The sequence below is a fragment of the Carya illinoinensis genome, chromosome 11 (assembly GCF_018687715.1).
Source record: "Carya illinoinensis cultivar Pawnee chromosome 11, C.illinoinensisPawnee_v1, whole genome shotgun sequence".
Classification (NCBI taxonomy): Eukaryota; Viridiplantae; Streptophyta; class Magnoliopsida; order Fagales; family Juglandaceae; genus Carya; species Carya illinoinensis.
In genome coordinates, this window is record NC_056762.1 from 34,432,422 (window position 1) to 34,451,832 (window position 19,411).

Here is a 19,411-nt window from a genome sequence, read left to right on the forward strand (position 1 = left end):
TCCATATCTCCTCCATAAGTATCTCCAGCCACCTCTCCCCACGAAATTATTTTCATTTATACTTTCCATTAAAAGAATATCAAACACTCTCTCTCGGACAGCTTTTAGGAGTTCTTTTGCATGCCCATTTCGAAGCTTTTGTAAGTGTTTTATCATAAAATCTCCTTCATATAAGTTGTTCCTTTTTTAGTCTAGTTTACGTAGATATCTTATTTGTCCCATTTGAAAATCATTTGGTCAGTAAAATATTATATAAACTATAAAAATGTCATTTTGGAAGATAAACTGGAGAATATGTTATAGTTTGGAGTTTTTGACCAAACTAATGGATAGATATTGGTCCGAAATTTTTATGGAGTATTGTTAACATGTATATATGACTATTGGTTGAGGATTTTTGCATGATTAAAGGTTTTGATGAAATATTTTCTTAGATTTAGAAACTTAGAAACTGGAAGAGGAAAAACAGTTTCTGTTTTGAGAAAGTTTAACTCTTTGGTGATCTAAACCTATTCTAATGACTTTGATAATTTTATTGGAGGATCCTAAGCATCTTATATACATGTTATATTATTATTTTGAAGATATTTGATGTTAGTTTCAAAGATATGAAATTTTATGCAAAAAGATATTCAAATAAGCCAAAGTGTGGATGTTCTTGGTTAAATTTATGTTTTGGTTAATTTTTAACCATGTGATCTTGAATTAGAAGCTTATATATGTTTTAGGACATCTTTTTAAACCATGTGATGATTTGGTTTAAAGATCACATATTTATAAGTCATAGATCAAAAGGTTGATCAAAACAAGTTGGAAACAAAAATCAATGGAAATAGCATATGAGAATTTCGGCCCTATGGAGTTTTAATAGTTGTGATTAGTTTTAAATTCTTCTAAATTGATATTTGAGTTGATGATAAAATTTACATGAGGCATGTAAATTTTGGTGACTTTTAGAGTTAGTATGCAAAATCCTTAAATTATGGGTAAAACGGTCATTTTTCTACATGTAGAGAGTAAAATTGAAATTTTACTCTTTAAGTTAGTATTTTCCATATTTCAAGTTATTAGTAATTTAGTGCTAACTTTTAGAATCACTAATTACAGTTCTTCGTGATCGTGCTTGAGGTTTTATAAGAAACGCGGAGATCGAGATAAGTTAGCTTTTAACTTAAGTAAAGGAACTACAGTGTATGTATGTATATTATAATATATGTCATGCCATGCCAAGTCATCACATAATTTTTTGTTATACAGAATTTATTCTGTCATCAGTTTTTATCTGTTACATAATATATTCTGTCATGTATTGCTGTACATTACAAGTACATCATGCTAAGTATGCCATCTATTACATGTATGTCAAGTCATGTAATATTCACTGTTGCAAGTATGTCATGTTAAATATGTTGTCTATTATATGTTATGCCATGTTACGAAATATTTCTATCTCAAGTTGGTCATGTATTTCAAGTTATGTTCAAGTCACGTTATGTTACGTCAGGACTTCAGTCCTTTCGTATTCCAGTCACGTTTCATCTTGATTACTCATGTATGGGGTCACAGCAATTGTGATGCATACACTACGTGAGACACAGCAATTGTGACACGTAGATAGGGCCACAACAACTGTGGAGTATGTATTTAAGCAGTTAAAGAATAAGTTTCCGTAGAATACATGGGGCCACAACAACTATGGAGTATGTATTTACACGTAGAATACATGGGGTCAGAACAACTGTGGAGTATATATTTTTCATGTTAAGTCAAGTTTGTGTAGAATACATGGGGCCACAACAACTGTGGAGTATGTATTTACATGTAGAATACATGGGGCCACAACAACTGTGGAGTATGTATTTACACGTAGAATACATGGAGCCACAACAACTGTGGAGTATGTATTTTTCATGTTAAATCAAGTTTCAGAACAAGTTCATGATAAGTCAAGTTTCATATCACGTTCATGTTAAGTCAAGTTTCAGAACAAGTTCATGATAAGTTAAGCTTCATATTATGTTCATGTCAATTCAAGTTTCAGAGCAAGTTCATGCTAAGTTAAGTTTCAGATTAAGTTCATGTCAAGTCAAGTTCAGTTCATGTTTCAATTTAAGTTATGTCAATTATGTTATGTTGTACGCCAAGTTATGCTTTAATTACTTATGAATTTGATTATGCATTTATGTTTTTACTGTCATCCATGCATCATTAGCTTGTGTGAAAGTTTTTTGTTAACTTACTGAGATTTGTAATCAAATATCACTTTGGTAGTCCCAACTACTATTCCCCCCGAATGGTAGATCTTGTTACAGGACCTGAAGGAGAATCAGGAGCTGATCAACTAGACATAGTTGACTAAGCGACGGTGCGACGTCAATGTTTATATAGTAGTTAACGTAAATTACTACTTGTACGATGAAGTTGCATCTATAGTACTTTTTGGATCATAACCATTTTGGACTAGTGTTGTGATCTGTTTAATGGATCTTTATGTATGAAGTATGTTTTAAGCATTTGAGATATTTTCAATTTGGTGCATAATATTGCTAAAGAAAAAAATTATCCGCTGCGAATATTGCATAATGTTAGATGCATGTTAAGAACATTGCATCTTATATGTCATGAACGGGGGCAGGTAATCTTGTGTTGCATGTCTCGACGCTTCAAATGTCCGTCCAATCCCAAACGGAATTTTGGGTCGTCACACTAACTATATCATTTGGGAGTATGAGAAGTCTGGGACTTTCAATGTAAAGAGTGTCTATGATCTCTTTTAGAAGCAGTCTAAGCAAGAAGCAAAGGGTTCAAATATAGAAGATCAGAGGAAGCTATGGAGGAAACTCTGGCGAATGAAAGTGCATAATAGAGTCAAAACTTTTGCATGGAGAGCCTGCAGAAATGGGCTTCCAAGTAGAAGAAATACACTAAGGTGGATTTGATGCATATTGCTATGAAGGTGATAAATAGAGGTAAACAAGGAGATCTTGACTTGTTTTTTCTTATAACTTGGAGCATGTGGCATAGAAGAAACCAAAAGATTTTTTAAGATAAGATCTTGACAACAGACCAAGTAATTGAGAATGCTTTGATATTGGCTAAAGACTACAAAGAGGCTAGTGATCAGAAACAAACCAGAAAGCTAATAAGTTGTAGTTGGTAGGCTCCTCCTCAAGGTACACTGAAGTTGAATGTAGATAGGGCCATTTTTAAGGATCATAATAGAGCAGGTGTGTGTTATGCTAAGAAATGAATCCTGTGAAATAATCATGGCTGAAAGTAAGAAAGAAAATGGAGTGAATGACTCCATGGAAGTTGAACTTCTTGCTATTTTGAAAGGATTACAAATATGTATTCTCATAGGTATTTATGAATTAATTATTGAAAGTGATTCATTGTTTATAGTAAATGAATTGCTTGAGATAGTTGAGTCAAGGTCTTTGAGGGGAAATATTGTTTATGATGCAAGGATTATGATGAAGATGCTCCCAAGATGTTCCATCCAATATAAACGTCAATTGGCTAATAAAATAGCTCACACATTGACAAAATCTACCTTATATTTAGATGATTTGGTAATTTGATGGAGATAATTTTTAGAGTGTATTTCATTGATTATTTGATTTGAATCCTTGACGTAATTGTGGTTGTTAATGAATAAAATATTATCTTCCTATAAAAAAATTCGTGGGGAGATTATTAAAAAAAAAAAAAGAAGTTCGGAGTCTACAGACGTAAATAGTACGGTAATAAACGACAACTTCCTTCGTGCCGTTTAGAATAATATGTAAACGGCAAAAGGCACGAAAGCTGGTGTAGTTTTATAACATGTGCATCGGTGCGTGGAAATCTCCCTTATCTATTAGCCCCCCATCCGGTTAGCGCAGACACAGTATCCCAGACTCCAAGACGCAACCCCTTCCGGGTTCCAAAACGGAGCTCAACCTCAGTGCCAATGGCGTCCTCCGCCCTCACTTCCACGCTCATCCCTCCTCAATGTCCCTCCAATCCTCCATTTTTACAATCTCCTCTTGGCCAATTTCCATGTCCTCCCGCCGTCTCATTCTCCCACAGCGTCGGCCTCAGGGCCTGCCCTTCCATCAAACCCAAATCACCTTTCTTTTGCCGGATCAGAAGAGACGTCGGTTTCTGTGTCAAGGCCCAAACCTTGGACTTTTCTGGTTCGTTCTTCGAAGGCGGGTTCGGGTCCGATGAAGACCCGCCATCCCCGCCAGGTCCGGTGATTACGGATGTCGAGGAAAAGGAGGCGCCTCAGTGCCCACCGGGCCTCCGTCAATACGAGACCATGGTGGTCCTCAGGCCCGACATGTCCGAGGATGAAAGACTCGCACTCACCCAGAAGTACGAGGAGGTAAACAAAAAAAGAAGCGTTTTTTTTAATTGTTATCGCATTACATTAATTTGCACACTTACAAGCAAATTAATTCTTGTAAATATTTTGGTGGAAACTTATAAATTACTAAAATTAATTCTTGTAAATATTTTAGTAGAAACTTATAAACTACTGGAACATTGCTCATTGGTGCGATTACTTATGCTGATAAGAAAGACTGGCTTTCTGTATAATTTTCGAGTTAACATATGCTAACGTTGTTTGCTTCTCTTCGATGGAAATTTTATTCTCACAGAATATATCCTAATTTTTCGCCTAATTCTTCTTCCGATGATCGATGCAACCTCTGATAAAAAAGATATATGCTAACATTGTTAAGATTGTGAGAAATATGGTTTGAACATTCTGTTGGTCTACCATGGATGAAGTTAAGGTTTAACATTTCTAGGATGTCTGGGTAAACCAACCAAACCGAGGTTTAACATTCATCCTCTATTCAGACCATGATTTTTAAAAACCAGCAAGACTTTTTTCCAAAGTGAAATGGAAGAATGATGCTTGAGGACCTGGGAAAGGTAAGTTCTTGGGCAAAATATGGCCATGGATTTTAATTTTTAAATGTCTTGAAGAAGCATAACGAGGTCTTACTAGAGCTGCTTCTTATGAATTCTTCAATTTCTTCTTACATTTGGGATTCTGGGTAAGCACCATCTAATTTGATAATTGTGCCGAGTTTTCCAGTTGCTTGTTGCTGGGGGTGGCATGTATGTGGAGGTATTCAACAGAGGGGTCATTCCACTGGCCTATAGCATTCAGAAGAAAAACAAAGCTGGGGAGACTAATACTTACTTGGATGGTATCTATCTTCTCTTCACCTACTTCACAAAACCCGAGTCCCTGGCAATTCTTGAGCAGACACTAAAACGAGATGATGAAGTTATCCGATCAATGAGTTTCAAGATAAGGAAGAGGAAATTGGTTTAATTTGAATTGTTTGTTTTGGATTTCAGAGGAAGATTGTTAGGAAAGAAAAACTTGTATGCACGATGTAATCTCATTGGCCATGCATCTCACCTTCTGTTCCTTCTCCTTGAGATTTTTAATTTCTGTAATATAGTTGGATTAATGGCAATAGAAAATCTATGCAGGTGCTAGAAGCTGTGGATGTGCAATACATGATCATATATTTGGAAATTTTACATCCATCTGCTTTGCTTCTCTGTTATCCTCGGAATGGATTCTTAGGTCCTCAGGATGGATTCTCAGTGGGTTTAGCTTTTCTCTTTTGTTTTTGGTTAAATAAAAATTTATTTGGAAATCCGCTTACTCACACACTATAGTACTATTCACATAATTGACGTGGATAACTGAGGATAACAATTGAGGCCAGCTTGTGAGCAGCATAACGCTTTAAATATATTTGGAATGCACTATTTTCACTGTTACATAGTCATCTAAAGTAGTGTTCTTTGGCCTCTATGAACTGGTTCTCATTAAATCTCCCTTCATTGTTCGGTTGTGTCAATTTCGAACCATTCATATAAGTTAATTACAAGGCTCTTGTACTAAAGTTGGAACATCTCTTACAGTGCTTCTAAAAGAGAAAAATGCCATGCAAAATTATTGAAACACGAGAGAAAAAAGGGGAAATTCACGGGCACCTAGGATTTCTTCCATAATTTTCCCGTGATTGAATCAAGACTCAATGTTATTGCTCTTTCCATTCTTTGATTAATGTATTGTTCTGTTTGTAACCCAGCATACGCAAACCTCGGAGTCTTTCTGGCATGAGATCGGCCAATTGCGTTATACCCTTTCACCCATATTTTATTGATATTTCTTTTTGGGTAATCCCATGATCCGCATATCTTTGGTTTCACTTTCTGGGTTATCTTGTTCAGACGAGTCATCATCCACCAAAATTGTCCCTGCCTGCATACCCTACCGATAAAACTAAAGCCTCCCACAAGGCAAGTCTTCTGATCTTCTTGATCTTCTTGATCTATAGCCATTGTGAAAAATAATCCTCCACCTTCTTGGCAAGCATTACTCATAAAACCACTTCCACTTAATTATAATTAAGAGGGCTGCTAGAGCCACAAAGGAATTCCATAAAGGGATTCCACATATTGATGTGGTATACTATTAGTATGCCATGTGTCAATTTTTTTTTTTTTTTGCGCATCTCCACTCCCCTCCTCCCTGCGCCGGCAGTTCCCGACCACCCTAGCCACTGGATCGTTGACCACCCTGGACACCGGTCAACGCCCGTCGACCACGCATGCTGCAACCACCCTAGCCACGCCGCCACCACCCCATGCATCTCCACTTCGCGACTTGTGATGTACCACTCTAACCACCGGACGATACTGCTTACACCACTGGTGGCTTTTGTCCACCCTGAGGTGGTCCCCGACCACCATGGTTGGTGCGGGGAGGGGGAACAGAGAGGCACGAGGGAGGAGGGGAGTGGAAAGGCACAGGGAGATAAGGGGGAGGAAGGAAAAAAAAAGAAAAGAACATCTGGCACATTATTAGCTAGCCACATCAGCGTGTGAGATCCCTTTGTGTCTATAGCATTTTCCTATAATATAATTAAACTAAATCATGAGATCACAGTTTATAGTGTCAGCCTCCAAGGATATATGACTTCCAGCCATAACATGTTTTGGTTTTATTATCAGCTGCCATCTAATATATATGATAGCAATTGGGTTCACCTTTTGTACTGTAAAGACAAAATTTTCCAGAATTGTCTAACTTCTTTGGAGTACTAGAAATAAAAAGTGGGAGAACTTTGTTCATTTAAAATAGATATGTGAACTTAGCATAAGCATTTTTCAATCGCTAGAATCTGATAAATTGCTCAGTTCGAAATCATACGCACTTTCTGATAGAGAGCTTGCTTCACAATCCACCAACAACAGTGAGATCTCCTCGGTTGAGCCAAGGGACACTCGAACGTCAAACTGCATCCCGGAGAAGTTTCTTAAGGAAAGTTGCACCAAGTAGGACCATAAAGTAGATGTTGGACTCAAGTCTTGTACACTACGATACTTAGAGGCACTAATGCTTAATTAAATTGTTTTTGTTAAATGACTTTGCACATGAGACACAATACTATATGCTTTGCATTTGAAAACCATTTCACAATACTTGCTCTGACAGTTGATTTCCTTTCTAGAAAAAGATAAGATAAATCATTCGTCTTTTAAATTTAAACTTCACTCTACATTTTATTTTTATTTAATTAAATATTTCATGTATTTAGTATTTTGTATTGCGAGATGACGATAATTAGAAATTATAAAAATGAGTGATTGATATAGAGAAACTCCGAGATTATTAAACTTTTGATGATATTAATTTAAACAAATTTTTTTTGAGTGGCTGATTAGTGATGAATTAAAGAAAGCGTGGACCATACACGTACATGAGCACTCGTTAATCATGCTTTATTGATGCCTAATCAGTGACGGATCCGATATTTTATGTAATGATTAAAAGTTTAAAAGGAAAAACATCATCATTTTAGTGCAATGAATTACCGAATATTTCCTTTCATTTTTAAGCAAAATGGGTTCTTTGATTATATAATTATAGACAAGAGGAAAAGGACAGCTTGGCCCAATAGCCACTCGAAGTGTTAGGGTACCTCCGTGTCTTTCTTTTGTTTCCCTCACCATTAAATGAACTCGGTAGGATATGTAAACTGGTTGTTATTTTATTTTGCTTTTCCCCTACATAAACTGGTTTGCAGTGAAATGACACTTTCTGGACACTTAGCATTTAGGAAGTGAGGTTGGCAGATATAACTCCATGAAACCTTCCATGGAGAAACATACATGCATGCTGACACCAACCAAAATATCTAAGGTAGAAATGCTGCCCATTTCTTGAAGTTGACTTAAACCCACCTTGCTAACTACAAAATGCTTTAATTTGACATGTCAACATTGAATAAGAATAATCCATCCATAATCTTTGACCTAAATCAGGAGAGACCTAACACAAAGGTTCACAAAGTTGTTTGCAGGTTAGAACTTTTCCAGCAAACTCTCGGCAAGAGAGAAAAAATCTGCAGAATTTCTACAGTTCGCAATTGCTTTATCTGAGTCTTTTTCCCTGTATCATATATCAAAGCAATTCTCATTTCTGTGTATATCAATTATGTTTAGCATTAGTCTAAGCACTGAAATAATTCATGATTATGGTGGCCGATGCATGGAGCCTTAATGCTTGGTCTGAGGGCCTAGAATTTAGTGGAGTATCATGGGCTCGTCCCATCATGGAAAGGAGAGAATATATACCATCATGTGAAAATGATCTCAAAAGGTCTTTGTTTGCTCATTTTTTGTTAACAAAGTTACAATTGTTAATGAGCTTCCAAATCCACCAGAAATCTTTAGTACCTCTCTCTCTCTCTCTCAAGTGTGTGCGTAAAGAACACGGAGGAAGCTTTTTCTCCATAAATACAATCAACAAAACCTTGATAGCCCTCCTGTGTCTTGGACTCGATGGGTTTTCCTCAAACTCCTGACCCACACCTTTCTCAGGCCGTTCAACTAAAACTTTATCAGGCTTTCATATTCTCAATTCCGATCCTTTTTTCCATTATTCTCCTTCTGCTGTTTTACTTGTTCTACCTCAAGAGAAGGTCTTCCAGTCTCTCATCTCCTCCACCAATGCTTCCAACAAGTTCTAATCCTGCTAGTTCTTTTGCCTCCGTAAGTCCTCTCTCTCTCTCTCCACCACCCCCCCCCCCCCCCCCCCCCGGCTGAGGGCGGGCGGCGGGGGGCGTTTTATGGAGACTGGAGGTTTTTCATGTCAATGAGTTGTGTTGTTTTGTTTGAACTTCAAGTACCCAAAAATAAGATATTTATTGTATATGCAGATCATCAATGTGCAGTTAATACTTAATCATACACAATTTTACAGTGCTTTGACTGTTCTTTATGAAAGTTTTTCACAGATTAGATGATAGCTAGTCTTTCTTAATCCAATATGTATCAAATTTTATCTTTCTTCATTTTTTATTTTCTCTACAGCCTTGTCAAGTGGGTTTGAAGGGAAATATCAAGGAGAAGCTTTCACCAATCTTATTCGAGGAGGAATTAAGGACTAGGGAATCGCAGTATGTTCTTTTTACTGTCTCCTCTCCTTCTTCCTTTCCAATCCAATTTACCTTTTAGTTTTGATCCAAATATGCGTACGTTTAGACTTTAGCCAAACTCTTGCTGTTGCAGTAATGCGGTCTTTAATCAATTATTATGCCCTACAACACGTGCACTTGATGGAGGTGTATCACATCCATCAATTCGAAAAGCCCAGTTCACTATAGAGATTGACCACTAATAAAGTTTCTCCTTTATGAACTTCACAGATGGACTCGGAACAAGACAGACATCCTTGAAACCCCTCAGATTCATCCAGTTGTTCCTGTAACCAATTATGGCCCAAAACGTCTAGATAGATTGAACTTACATTTTTTTTAACCTCCCGTTTAGAATCTCTAATGACATCAACTGTTTTTCTCAAAAAGAGTCCCTCTGAACATGATTGAATAGGAAGTAGAATATATGAGATATGACGTTTTTGGAGTTGATTAAAGTGACTAAAGCTTAAAAGAAAACTGGGTGTTTGGTATTCAATATTCTACAGAAATAGTAGCCTATCTGGCTAAGAACAACTTATTTTAGAAGCACAATCGACAGGTTTTTTGCCTCTGAAGTTTTACCCGACTCTTTGTGACATTCGTGCTTGCCTGTGTCCCCACGTCACGTTGCATTTGATTATCCCATGTTTGCTGCGCGTTTCTGAACCTGGATCGTATGATCAGGAAGACGGATTTTCTTCACTAACATAAAGTCTATCCAAATCTGGACTGCTCATGGATCTCAAATTATATGTTTGCATTGCAATATGCCAATTAAGGTGAAAGTGGAACCGAACTAAGGAAATTTCTGCTATATTTTTTTCACAGATGTTCTGTTTGCCTTGGAGAGTTCGAGATCAAAGAAGAGTTGCTCCAAATTCCACTATGCAAGCATGTGTTTCATATTGAATGCATCCATCTCTGGCTGCACTCAAACTCAACTTGTCCACTTTGTAGATGCTTGGTCATCCCCACAAAACTTCACAATCCTCCTGATCCACCAAGTATATCGGAGCCCCTCCAGCAAGATAGCACAACTTCTAACCACACCCCATCGACTCAATCATCAGAACAGCAACAACAACAACAACAACAAGAAGACGGTGCTATGTCAAACATCCCTAATTTATCGAGAGATCACAGTCTGATAGCTATTGAATGAGGATCATCTAGCGTCTTGATAGATTCTGGCAGATTACCTGACGTGACCATTTGCAAGGAGAATGGGATAGTTCGTAATCAAGAATCGGTATTGATGTTTTGTTGCTTTTCCAACATTTTTGAAGGCGGTTGATGTTAGTGGTAGGAAGACAGAGTAATGATCGGAATTGTTTGGGTAACCTCATTAGAGGTTTGTGTAATTTGCCTTTCCATCTTAAGAGTTGAAAAAAGGCTGCCAGTGCCATGTCACAGTTGTCTTGGACTCTTTTTGGTTGTAGGAACTTGAATAAATAAAAAAAGATAGCAAAATTAGAACAGGCAAAACTAGAATGTGTTCAAGGACACATTTTTCTAACTTAATACTTTCAATAATTCACCAATGATCAAATAGAAATAAAAGAGTGTGGCGATCCAATTCTCCTTTTCTCTCCCAGTCATTCATCCCTCTGGCCCCAAGGTTTAAAAAAAAAAAATCAATCTGCAACTTTCCAACCAACCCCAAGAAGCAAGCTTGAGGACAAAAAAAAAAATCAATTTGCAACTTTCCAACCAACCCGAAGAAGCAAGCTTGAGGACTCCTAAGCCGCCGATCCTTTGGGTAGAGTTGGTGCTCTAAAATGATGCGCATGTATTCCTCATACGCCGCCACCCATTAGCATAAATGCAAAATAGTAGTAAGATGGAATGAAAAGAGCTCTAAATCCCATTTCCTTTTTCACAAGACATTCGACTTCTGCTTATTTTCAGCTCTCACAACCGCATAGCACAAATGTTGGCCTATATAATTTGCCAAAGGTTACAGATAAATTATACAGTGTTCCACTCATATATATAAGAGCAAGAATAATATAGACAGTAAAAAGCAAATAAGCTAATTTCGATTCCTAAGAGGAAGAGAAACAAGCCCATAAAGAGCCAAAGCTAGACATGTGGAAGTTGCAGTAGTTTTGAATGGTATTCTTCCTTTATCATTCCTCAAGACCATGGCTTCGTAAATTGGCAAGGCATTCAGCACTACAAAACTTGCTAAGAACATCTGCAGAAACAAACCCTCCATTTTGCTACCTTTTAGAACTTGTAGAAACCCCATAAGAAATGATACCAAATTGATAATGGCTGCCGTTATTAGAGGCACAAATATGTTTGATGAGGCTCCAAACTCGAACATACCTTGTCCATATCTTTTGCTTTGTTCATCATCAATCACTTTGCTAGTCAAACCAAAACCATATGTGGAAATGCCTAAACATTTGAGGAAGAACTCGAGGCATCCATACCCAAAGGCTGAGAGCCCCCTTATCACCCACATTCTCTGATCATTCCACCACTTTTGAACTGTTCCTTCCTCTATCAAAAATTCAATGAGATCTTGTCCATAAGCTCCAAGGAAAAGAAACACATACAAGATAAAACTTGGCTCTGATAACTGCAATATGTTTTCACCAATAAGACAAACCTAAATGGATGAAAGGTAGAATAATAAAACAAGAGACTTAATCTTCGAAAGCTTGACCATGCAAATTTCTTAAAGTTCAAAAGCTATATATGGAAATGTGCTTGTAATCTTTCACCACTCATCAAAACAGTCTTTATTAATAGCTAAGTAAGAAATTAAAAAAATCTATAACCTGTAAAAATCATACATTTGGAACTACAGAAAACCATGGAGAAGGGATAGTTGGGGGAGGAACGCATAGAGGGTGAGTGGAATAAACCAGGTGGGCCATAAACAATAATGAGTGTGGGCCAGTCCCATAAGAGGGCCCAAAGATCTAGTACCGAAGGCTAAGGGACTGAAACTAGAGAAATAAGCATGTAGAGTACCGATGCTCCATCGCTGGACTTGGTTTAGGGCATCAATGAGGCTGATTGGTGCATCACCCAAAAAGGCTGGCCTCTTAGGGTTGCAAAATATGGACCTCCATCACTCGCATCGTAGCTGAAACCCCGTGAAGAAGTCCTCTATCAGTAATCCATATCTGAAGCCCACCTATATATTCAATTTGTACAGCCAATCCATTTATTCTAATTCAGACTATAATTGTCCTTTTGATTTCCAATGCTCCACAGATATCTTGTTATATTAGCATACAATTAAGTGGATTGAGATTCATGGTTGTTTGGATGAATACAAAGAGAAATATATATGGTATTAAATACATATCTAGAGTTCATACTGCCAGAAAGTTCTACACGTGTTGTATTGAATATTGTAAAATCTACATGATGCATCTATCTCTTTCAAAAATTGTCTTTCTCAACTAATGTTAATCATCAATTCATTTTCAATTATATGAGAGACAATGAGAAAAGCCTAAGACCTTTCCAAGATTGTTTAATTGGTGATTGAAACCATGTGAGATAAATGGTAATTTTTTTTTTCAATGAGTTGCACGATTAAGTACTGAAATAGCTTGCGGTTTACCATTTGTATAGATTAGTTTATTTAGCATTTTTAAACCTTTTACTTCTTAAGATTCTGACTTTGATCAAATCACCTTCATTACTAGTATGACTAGTGTGATTAAAATCAATTAAAAAGTTAAAAAAAAAAGGTAAAAGTTTTTGTTTCTGAGTAAGTTTAAAGGTTTCAACTATGCACCGGAGGATAAGACTTAGTCCAGATAAAATATGCTCAAATCTCTAGTTTTTTTACATAATTGATCAAAGCTACTAAATAACATTATAATGCTAAATAATAAGAAAAGGCTTACCTCATAACCCCATTTGGTCTTGTACTCATAGTTACACCCAGCAACCTTATGTGCCAATTTCAAAACTGGTTGGGATTGGATTTGGATGGACTTGTCAACAATACTGTCGGGGCCAAGTTCAGGGATCTCCAGGGGCACAATGGTTGACGGGCCGCCAAAGAAAGCTCTCCGGTTGAAGAAACAACCGGTTCCGACATAATTAGGGCCCAACATTCCGTCCAATCCCAAGGGATTAGAACATAACACTCATTTATATTCACAACTATAAGTATCGTTCTTGTTGATTCCATGAAAGATTTGAGGGAATTGAACATATGCTAATTGGGACATGAGTTTAGGGTCTAATAGGTAACACAATGCATGAAGAGGTGTTCGTGGGTCATTAGAATACATGTCACAATCCAAGTTGAGAATTATGAGTGCGTTGGTCATGGTGGCTGACACTCGAAGCTTCAATATATGCATGATGAAAAAGAGAAAATATAATTAGAAATACATGAAAATTAATGATAAAAAACTGTTAACATGAAATAATATTGTGGAGCATTTTGGTGCATATACAGAAAAGCTTACCAAAACATTGAGGGCACCTGCCTTGAAATTGTGGGATGAAGTCCTGCTCTTTTCCCTAGAGACATAGATGAGGTTTGGCAGCAAATGGTTGGTCACGTCTTTGTTTTTGCCACTCTCTAATAAGACCTGCCCATGGTTGAAGCCAATATATATGAAAATAATCACACACACACAAAAGGAATATATATATATATATATATATATGTAAAAGCCCTTGGACTATGCACGTTAATTTTTCCCTCTTTGTTGGTTCCTTTAGTTTGAGTTCGGACAAAGGAGGGCGCGCCTTAACGTTGAATCTATTTTTTTTTCCCTGATTGACCATTCAATGTTGATTTAGTTTCAATAAATATTTAGGAATTAAATAAATAGGATAAATGTACGTACTTGAATGACAGTGGGATGATCATGTGGACGGGTGAATCCATGATCTGTCCATTTGCTGAAAGCCCTGCGCTCTAACTCCTCAGTGATATACTCTTCACCAACTTTCCCAGTCTCAAGGACGTTCTCTATCCTTTCTTTCATGCTTTCGTATATTTTCTATAACTAGGTGGGAGTAACGTGCAAAGCACGTTTGTCTAATTTTATGAAATGATTATTTGTAAAAAATAATATATATTTTATAAAAATTATTGATATCACTTAATAATTTAAGGCATATTGGAGAAAATAAAAAAATTAGTTCAAAGTATCATATAATCCAATACATGTTTATAACATCTATAATTTTAGCAAAGATGTATACGAAAAATTTAATAAAAGTCTAACACAAACGGTAGTTCAAAATATGTGTCATTTGATGTTTGTATTATAATTCATCAATTTATGTCATCTTGTAGACAATCAATAAAGACAACATTGAAATTCTTATTTTGCTGTTGGTTGAGTCGATCAGGGACAACATAAAGTTAAAACATAATCTTTTTATAAAATTTGTGGTATAATATTTTCTATATATAGCATATATATAAATCATAAAATATATTTTGAAATTGTTGGCCGAATTTACTCTTTCTTGATTAGCTCAAGGATCACGGCCTTTGTCACGTACCTATCATGGCAAGCCCACGTATGGAATATGACTTAGCGGAAGCTACGTCCTACTACCATGGGAAAAAAAAACAATTTGATTAAACACACTTGTATTATATATTATATGAGATTTTTAAATTTGGAATACTCAATAATTTGAGTTAATGAAACGTATAATACACTTATATTATACTTAGGGATTCACGTCTTATGCACCTAATACACGTGTATATGTTAGGGAGAAAGAGAAAAATATAATAACTAATCTTTAATTACTTATTATTATATAAACTATTAAGTATTATAATTATTGAGATTAATAAATCATATAACAACATTGAATGCTATATCTCTTAACATTTATGTCTTCATTTTATGTGCAAAACCGTTAAAACAAACGGTGTTAACTTTAACGGAAAAACAAGAAAAACCGTTAAAACAAGATTTTCCGTTTCATACACACTTTTTATATATAGAAGATATGGTACGTTGAGAACAAGAGGAGTAATTAATTAATAAACTAATCATCATGTGGGTAGTCGTTTTTCAATGAGATAATCCCACTAACTCAAAAAAATCAGACACAGAATGTCTCAATATAAAGTAGAGAATTGAAATACATGGAAATTAAGGGATGATCATGATCATTATGATCAACATTAATCAACAGTTGAGGCATTGATTAATGTCTAAATTGAATCGCATTGTTTGTGAAAAAAGAAAAGAGTGTTTCATATTACACATTAATTAAGTGGGATTAATGGCCCCCATTTATTATGCTGATTTAACATTACTAAATATATATATATATATATATATATATTATATTAGTCATAAATGTCATATAATTAGCCATAAGAAACATAATAGATGACATTAATGGACGTCCAATATAACGTTTTTTCGTATTCAATATGATTGAAAACGTCCAAAATAAGCAAGACAAACTAGAAACGACAATTATTGTAGGATGGAATAAATCGTGGATAGGTAAGTACTTATCCCTGGCGGCCATTATGCTATTCTACCACTAGTCTAAGGGTGTAAAATCAATTTTAATTTTGTACAAATATATATGGTAAAACAATTATAAAAAAAATGTTATTTTAAAATTTATTTAAGAATAAATATAATTTAATAAATGTTTGCCTACTTGTATTACCTGAATCTCCTTTGTATGAGAGGAACATGAAGAGTGATTTGTTGCAAAATATGCTCCTGGACTTCTCTTTATTATATTATTCTTCCTGCAGAATGGTAAATTTAGCAGCTTCCATGCAAGCAAAGAGTGTTACCTGCGATTCCCCATCATCCGATACATAAATTGAAATATTCTCCGTCAGATAATCATAAGCCATGGCGGACAAGACCGTGCTCACTAGTCTCATCGGTGGCTCCTTGTATGGATCGGCGGTGCATATAAAGACGTCCAACGCTGGAAAGTCCGAAGAAGATTTCTTCAAGAGTAGTGTCTTATCAAGGTTTTCAAGATATTCATTGCGATAAACAATGGTCATGAGGAAACACTGACGAGTGAACCGCAAGAAAGCAAGAAAAGTATCGGAGACGAGGAATGAGAGGGAGATGATGAAGGATGTGAAGGTGGTGGAGTGGATGAGCTTAAGTGCATGGAGATAGAGCAGCACTAAGATGGCACAGAAGTAAACTGCAGCAAACATGCGGTTGAAGGCTGTGCGACGTGCAGGTCTAAGCCTGTGAAGAAGAGGAGCACGCGAGGGAAAGGAATTCAGGCTCTGATCCATGTCTTTTGGTGGTGTACAGCAATACTAGAGGAGTGACGGTAAGGATAAGTGGCGTGCTACAGATATATACCTTTCCAACCCTAGCCACTTTGCGTCAGCTATTTACATCAATATGGTAAAGCAACTTTGCACTTCGCGAAAACATTGTTTTTGAAAGGTGTAGGACACATTTCTACCGACAGCGTAAATTTTTTATTTTTTAAAGTATTTTTTTTAGAATAAAGTTAGTGATACGGCCGTATTTTTTTTTTTTTTGTGATTAAAAAAAGTTATTTAATATTATTGTGATTTTTTTTATTTTTTTAAATATTTAAAAGTATTAAAAATATTGTGAAAAAAAAAAAAAAAAAAAAATTAAGCCTAGCGGGAGCTAAAGCTTTGCTCCGCCGGGAGAGCTATGGCACACAAGAATTCTTTCTACGCATGGAGGCGAGCAAGGGATCTAGAGCACCCGAGACCACCATCCACTTGGTTGGAAGGCTCTGAGGAATCAATATCTTGAAATTTCGAGAGGGAACTGGTCTCAGATGCTTCCTTAAGAGCCTCTCAGAGCTTTTCCTCCTGCAATTGCTGAAGAATCAAGTAGGGATTTCGCTTCCTTTCCCTGATCAAACCAGGACCTTCCCTCCTGCTCTTCTTGTCCATGATTATATATGGCGGCACAGTGGATTGTAGGCTTCCATAGTGACATATGCATACCTATATACCTCTCTTCCCACAACCAACCTCTCAACACTACAAGAAATTTCAGTTTTTCTTATGATTTTTTTTTCTAAGAGAAACATCCGTGGCAAATACTAATTACTTTATGACACTAAACCTGTTCGTGGGAAAAAAATAGACGTTTTGCCACTGAAAACGTGCCTACGAGTAATAATTTGTGAAAAATACTTTATGTTAAAAATAACCTAAAGTGAAAAGAGTGAGATGCGTGTACCGATTACTTTGACTCGACTCCCACAATCCTTTGACCGGCCGGTTACAAGGTTTTTGCTCTCTTCCCCTTTCTCCAGACAACGTATTCCCTCACCCCCCAAATCGAAAACCCTCTCTCTCTCTCTCTCTCTCTCTCTCTCTCTCTCTCAACGGCTACCACAGACGCCGCGACACACTCAATACGACGCCACACATTTCTCTCGTTTTGACTCTTCCTCTCTCAGATCTCTCTCCTTTCCATTCTCTTCTCTGTTTCTCTCTCTAGAATAGCACTCTGCGCCGCCACCTCCACGGCACGTCCCCATTGTTGCCCATAGCTCATCGGCGTCCTTTTCTCACTTTCCCCTACGCCGATCAACCCGCACTCACCCCCGCCGCCCCTCATTCTCCAGATCGTCCATGGTCCATCAGCCAACGAACCCCTGCCGCTTCCAGGTATAGAAAGATATATATATATATATATATCTTTTGATCTATATTTTCATTTATCTTTCTTTAGTTCTAGTTATTAAATTTTAGACAAAAATCTTAATCTCAACTAGGTATCTATAAGGCTTGCATTCGAAATACCGTGTAAGATTAGATGCTTTTCTTGATATGTATAATTGGGGGAATATTTTTTACCCACGTTTAATTGTAGCTAAGAAATTAAAATTACCCATTTGTATCGGACAACAATTTAAAACTCATGATAGCAATAATCTTGAGTTTGCATAAATCATTCTAATATTGTAAAGTAATACCCAGGTAGCAGATGAACTTGTGACAGAGTTGCTCTGTCGACCTGTAAGGAATGTTAAGTTAATTGGTTTTTAAACTGATATGAAATGAGGTGCAAAGCAATTTCAGACTACCACTTGTGCTAGAACTATAATGGCTAGAGCGGATTTGATAGATAACTTTGGGGTTGAAAGATGTAAAGAGTTCTGTTGGTTGACTTTATTGTCTTGGATTTTATTGTCTTTGATTTTAAAATGAACATCTCATGCATTTTTCTATCTATCTGATATATGTTGCTAGGAAGAAAACTAGCCTTGGTAGTGACATTTTTTCTTTGAATGGTATTTGTTTGTGACCTTTAAACTGATGGCCTTGTTTTGTCTCCATTATCTTGTTTCACTGTGCTAGAAGAATATATAGTTATTTATGATGCATCATGCATGGCAATGTGAATGATAAATGGTGATGCATCATAAATGGAAAATATACACTACATTTGAAATAGTTTTCCAGATCAAGATGACCTGGAAAAATCATGATCTTAAAGTTCTATTAACTTTCGATAGTGTCATGCCCCCTGCTTCTACTTGGTAGTAAACTGTAAACAAACACAGACTTGCCATCATGTAAGCCTTTTTTGATATGCTATTTAGTTTAACACGAGGTCATTGTGCACTCTACTTCTTTTCTCCCTTTCATCTTTAAATTACAGTTTTGCATCTCCATCTCTCTCTCCCTCCAAAAGAACTTTTAATTTATGTCTTTAAATAGATCCATATTTAAAACTGCCATAAGATTTTACTCTATATGAGCATATTTTGGTCTTGATTTTTATTGCATCTTTATAATTTGCTTCTTGAACTGGTTACTACAACTATCTATTGTGCATTATAAGTCATTGGTATCTTGATAGGCTTAAGTGGAGACAATATTAGAGAGTTTGTGAATCATTTTAGACTTTAGCCTGCTAAAAGTCTTTGGAATAATGTATTTGAATTTCTAG

The 19,411-nt window shown here is 36.3% G+C and overlaps 2 protein-coding genes and 1 pseudogene across 2 annotated transcripts; 2 read left to right on the forward strand and 1 right to left on the reverse strand.

Annotated features, from left to right (window-relative positions):
* Positions 1-3,847: 3,847 nt before the first annotated feature.
* Positions 3,848-5,508, forward strand: LOC122281970 (30S ribosomal protein S6 alpha, chloroplastic). Its single transcript, XM_043093861.1, has 2 exons — positions 3,848-4,369; positions 5,093-5,508. The coding sequence occupies exons 1-2, from the start codon at positions 3,953-3,955 to the stop codon at positions 5,333-5,335; spliced, it is 660 nt and encodes a 219-aa protein (XP_042949795.1). The 5' UTR covers positions 3,848-3,952; the 3' UTR covers positions 5,336-5,508.
* A 3,222-nt stretch (positions 5,509-8,730) lies between these two features.
* LOC122281971 (probable E3 ubiquitin-protein ligase RHA4A) lies at positions 8,731-10,990 on the forward strand. Its single transcript, XM_043093862.1, has 3 exons — positions 8,731-9,078; positions 9,400-9,485; positions 10,335-10,990. The coding sequence occupies exons 1-3, from the start codon at positions 8,869-8,871 to the stop codon at positions 10,666-10,668; spliced, it is 630 nt and encodes a 209-aa protein (XP_042949796.1). The 5' UTR covers positions 8,731-8,868; the 3' UTR covers positions 10,669-10,990.
* Positions 10,991-11,351: 361 nt separating this feature from the next.
* On the reverse strand, positions 11,352-16,939 carry LOC122281969 (annotated as a pseudogene).
* Between the last annotated feature and the right edge of the window lie 2,472 nt (positions 16,940-19,411).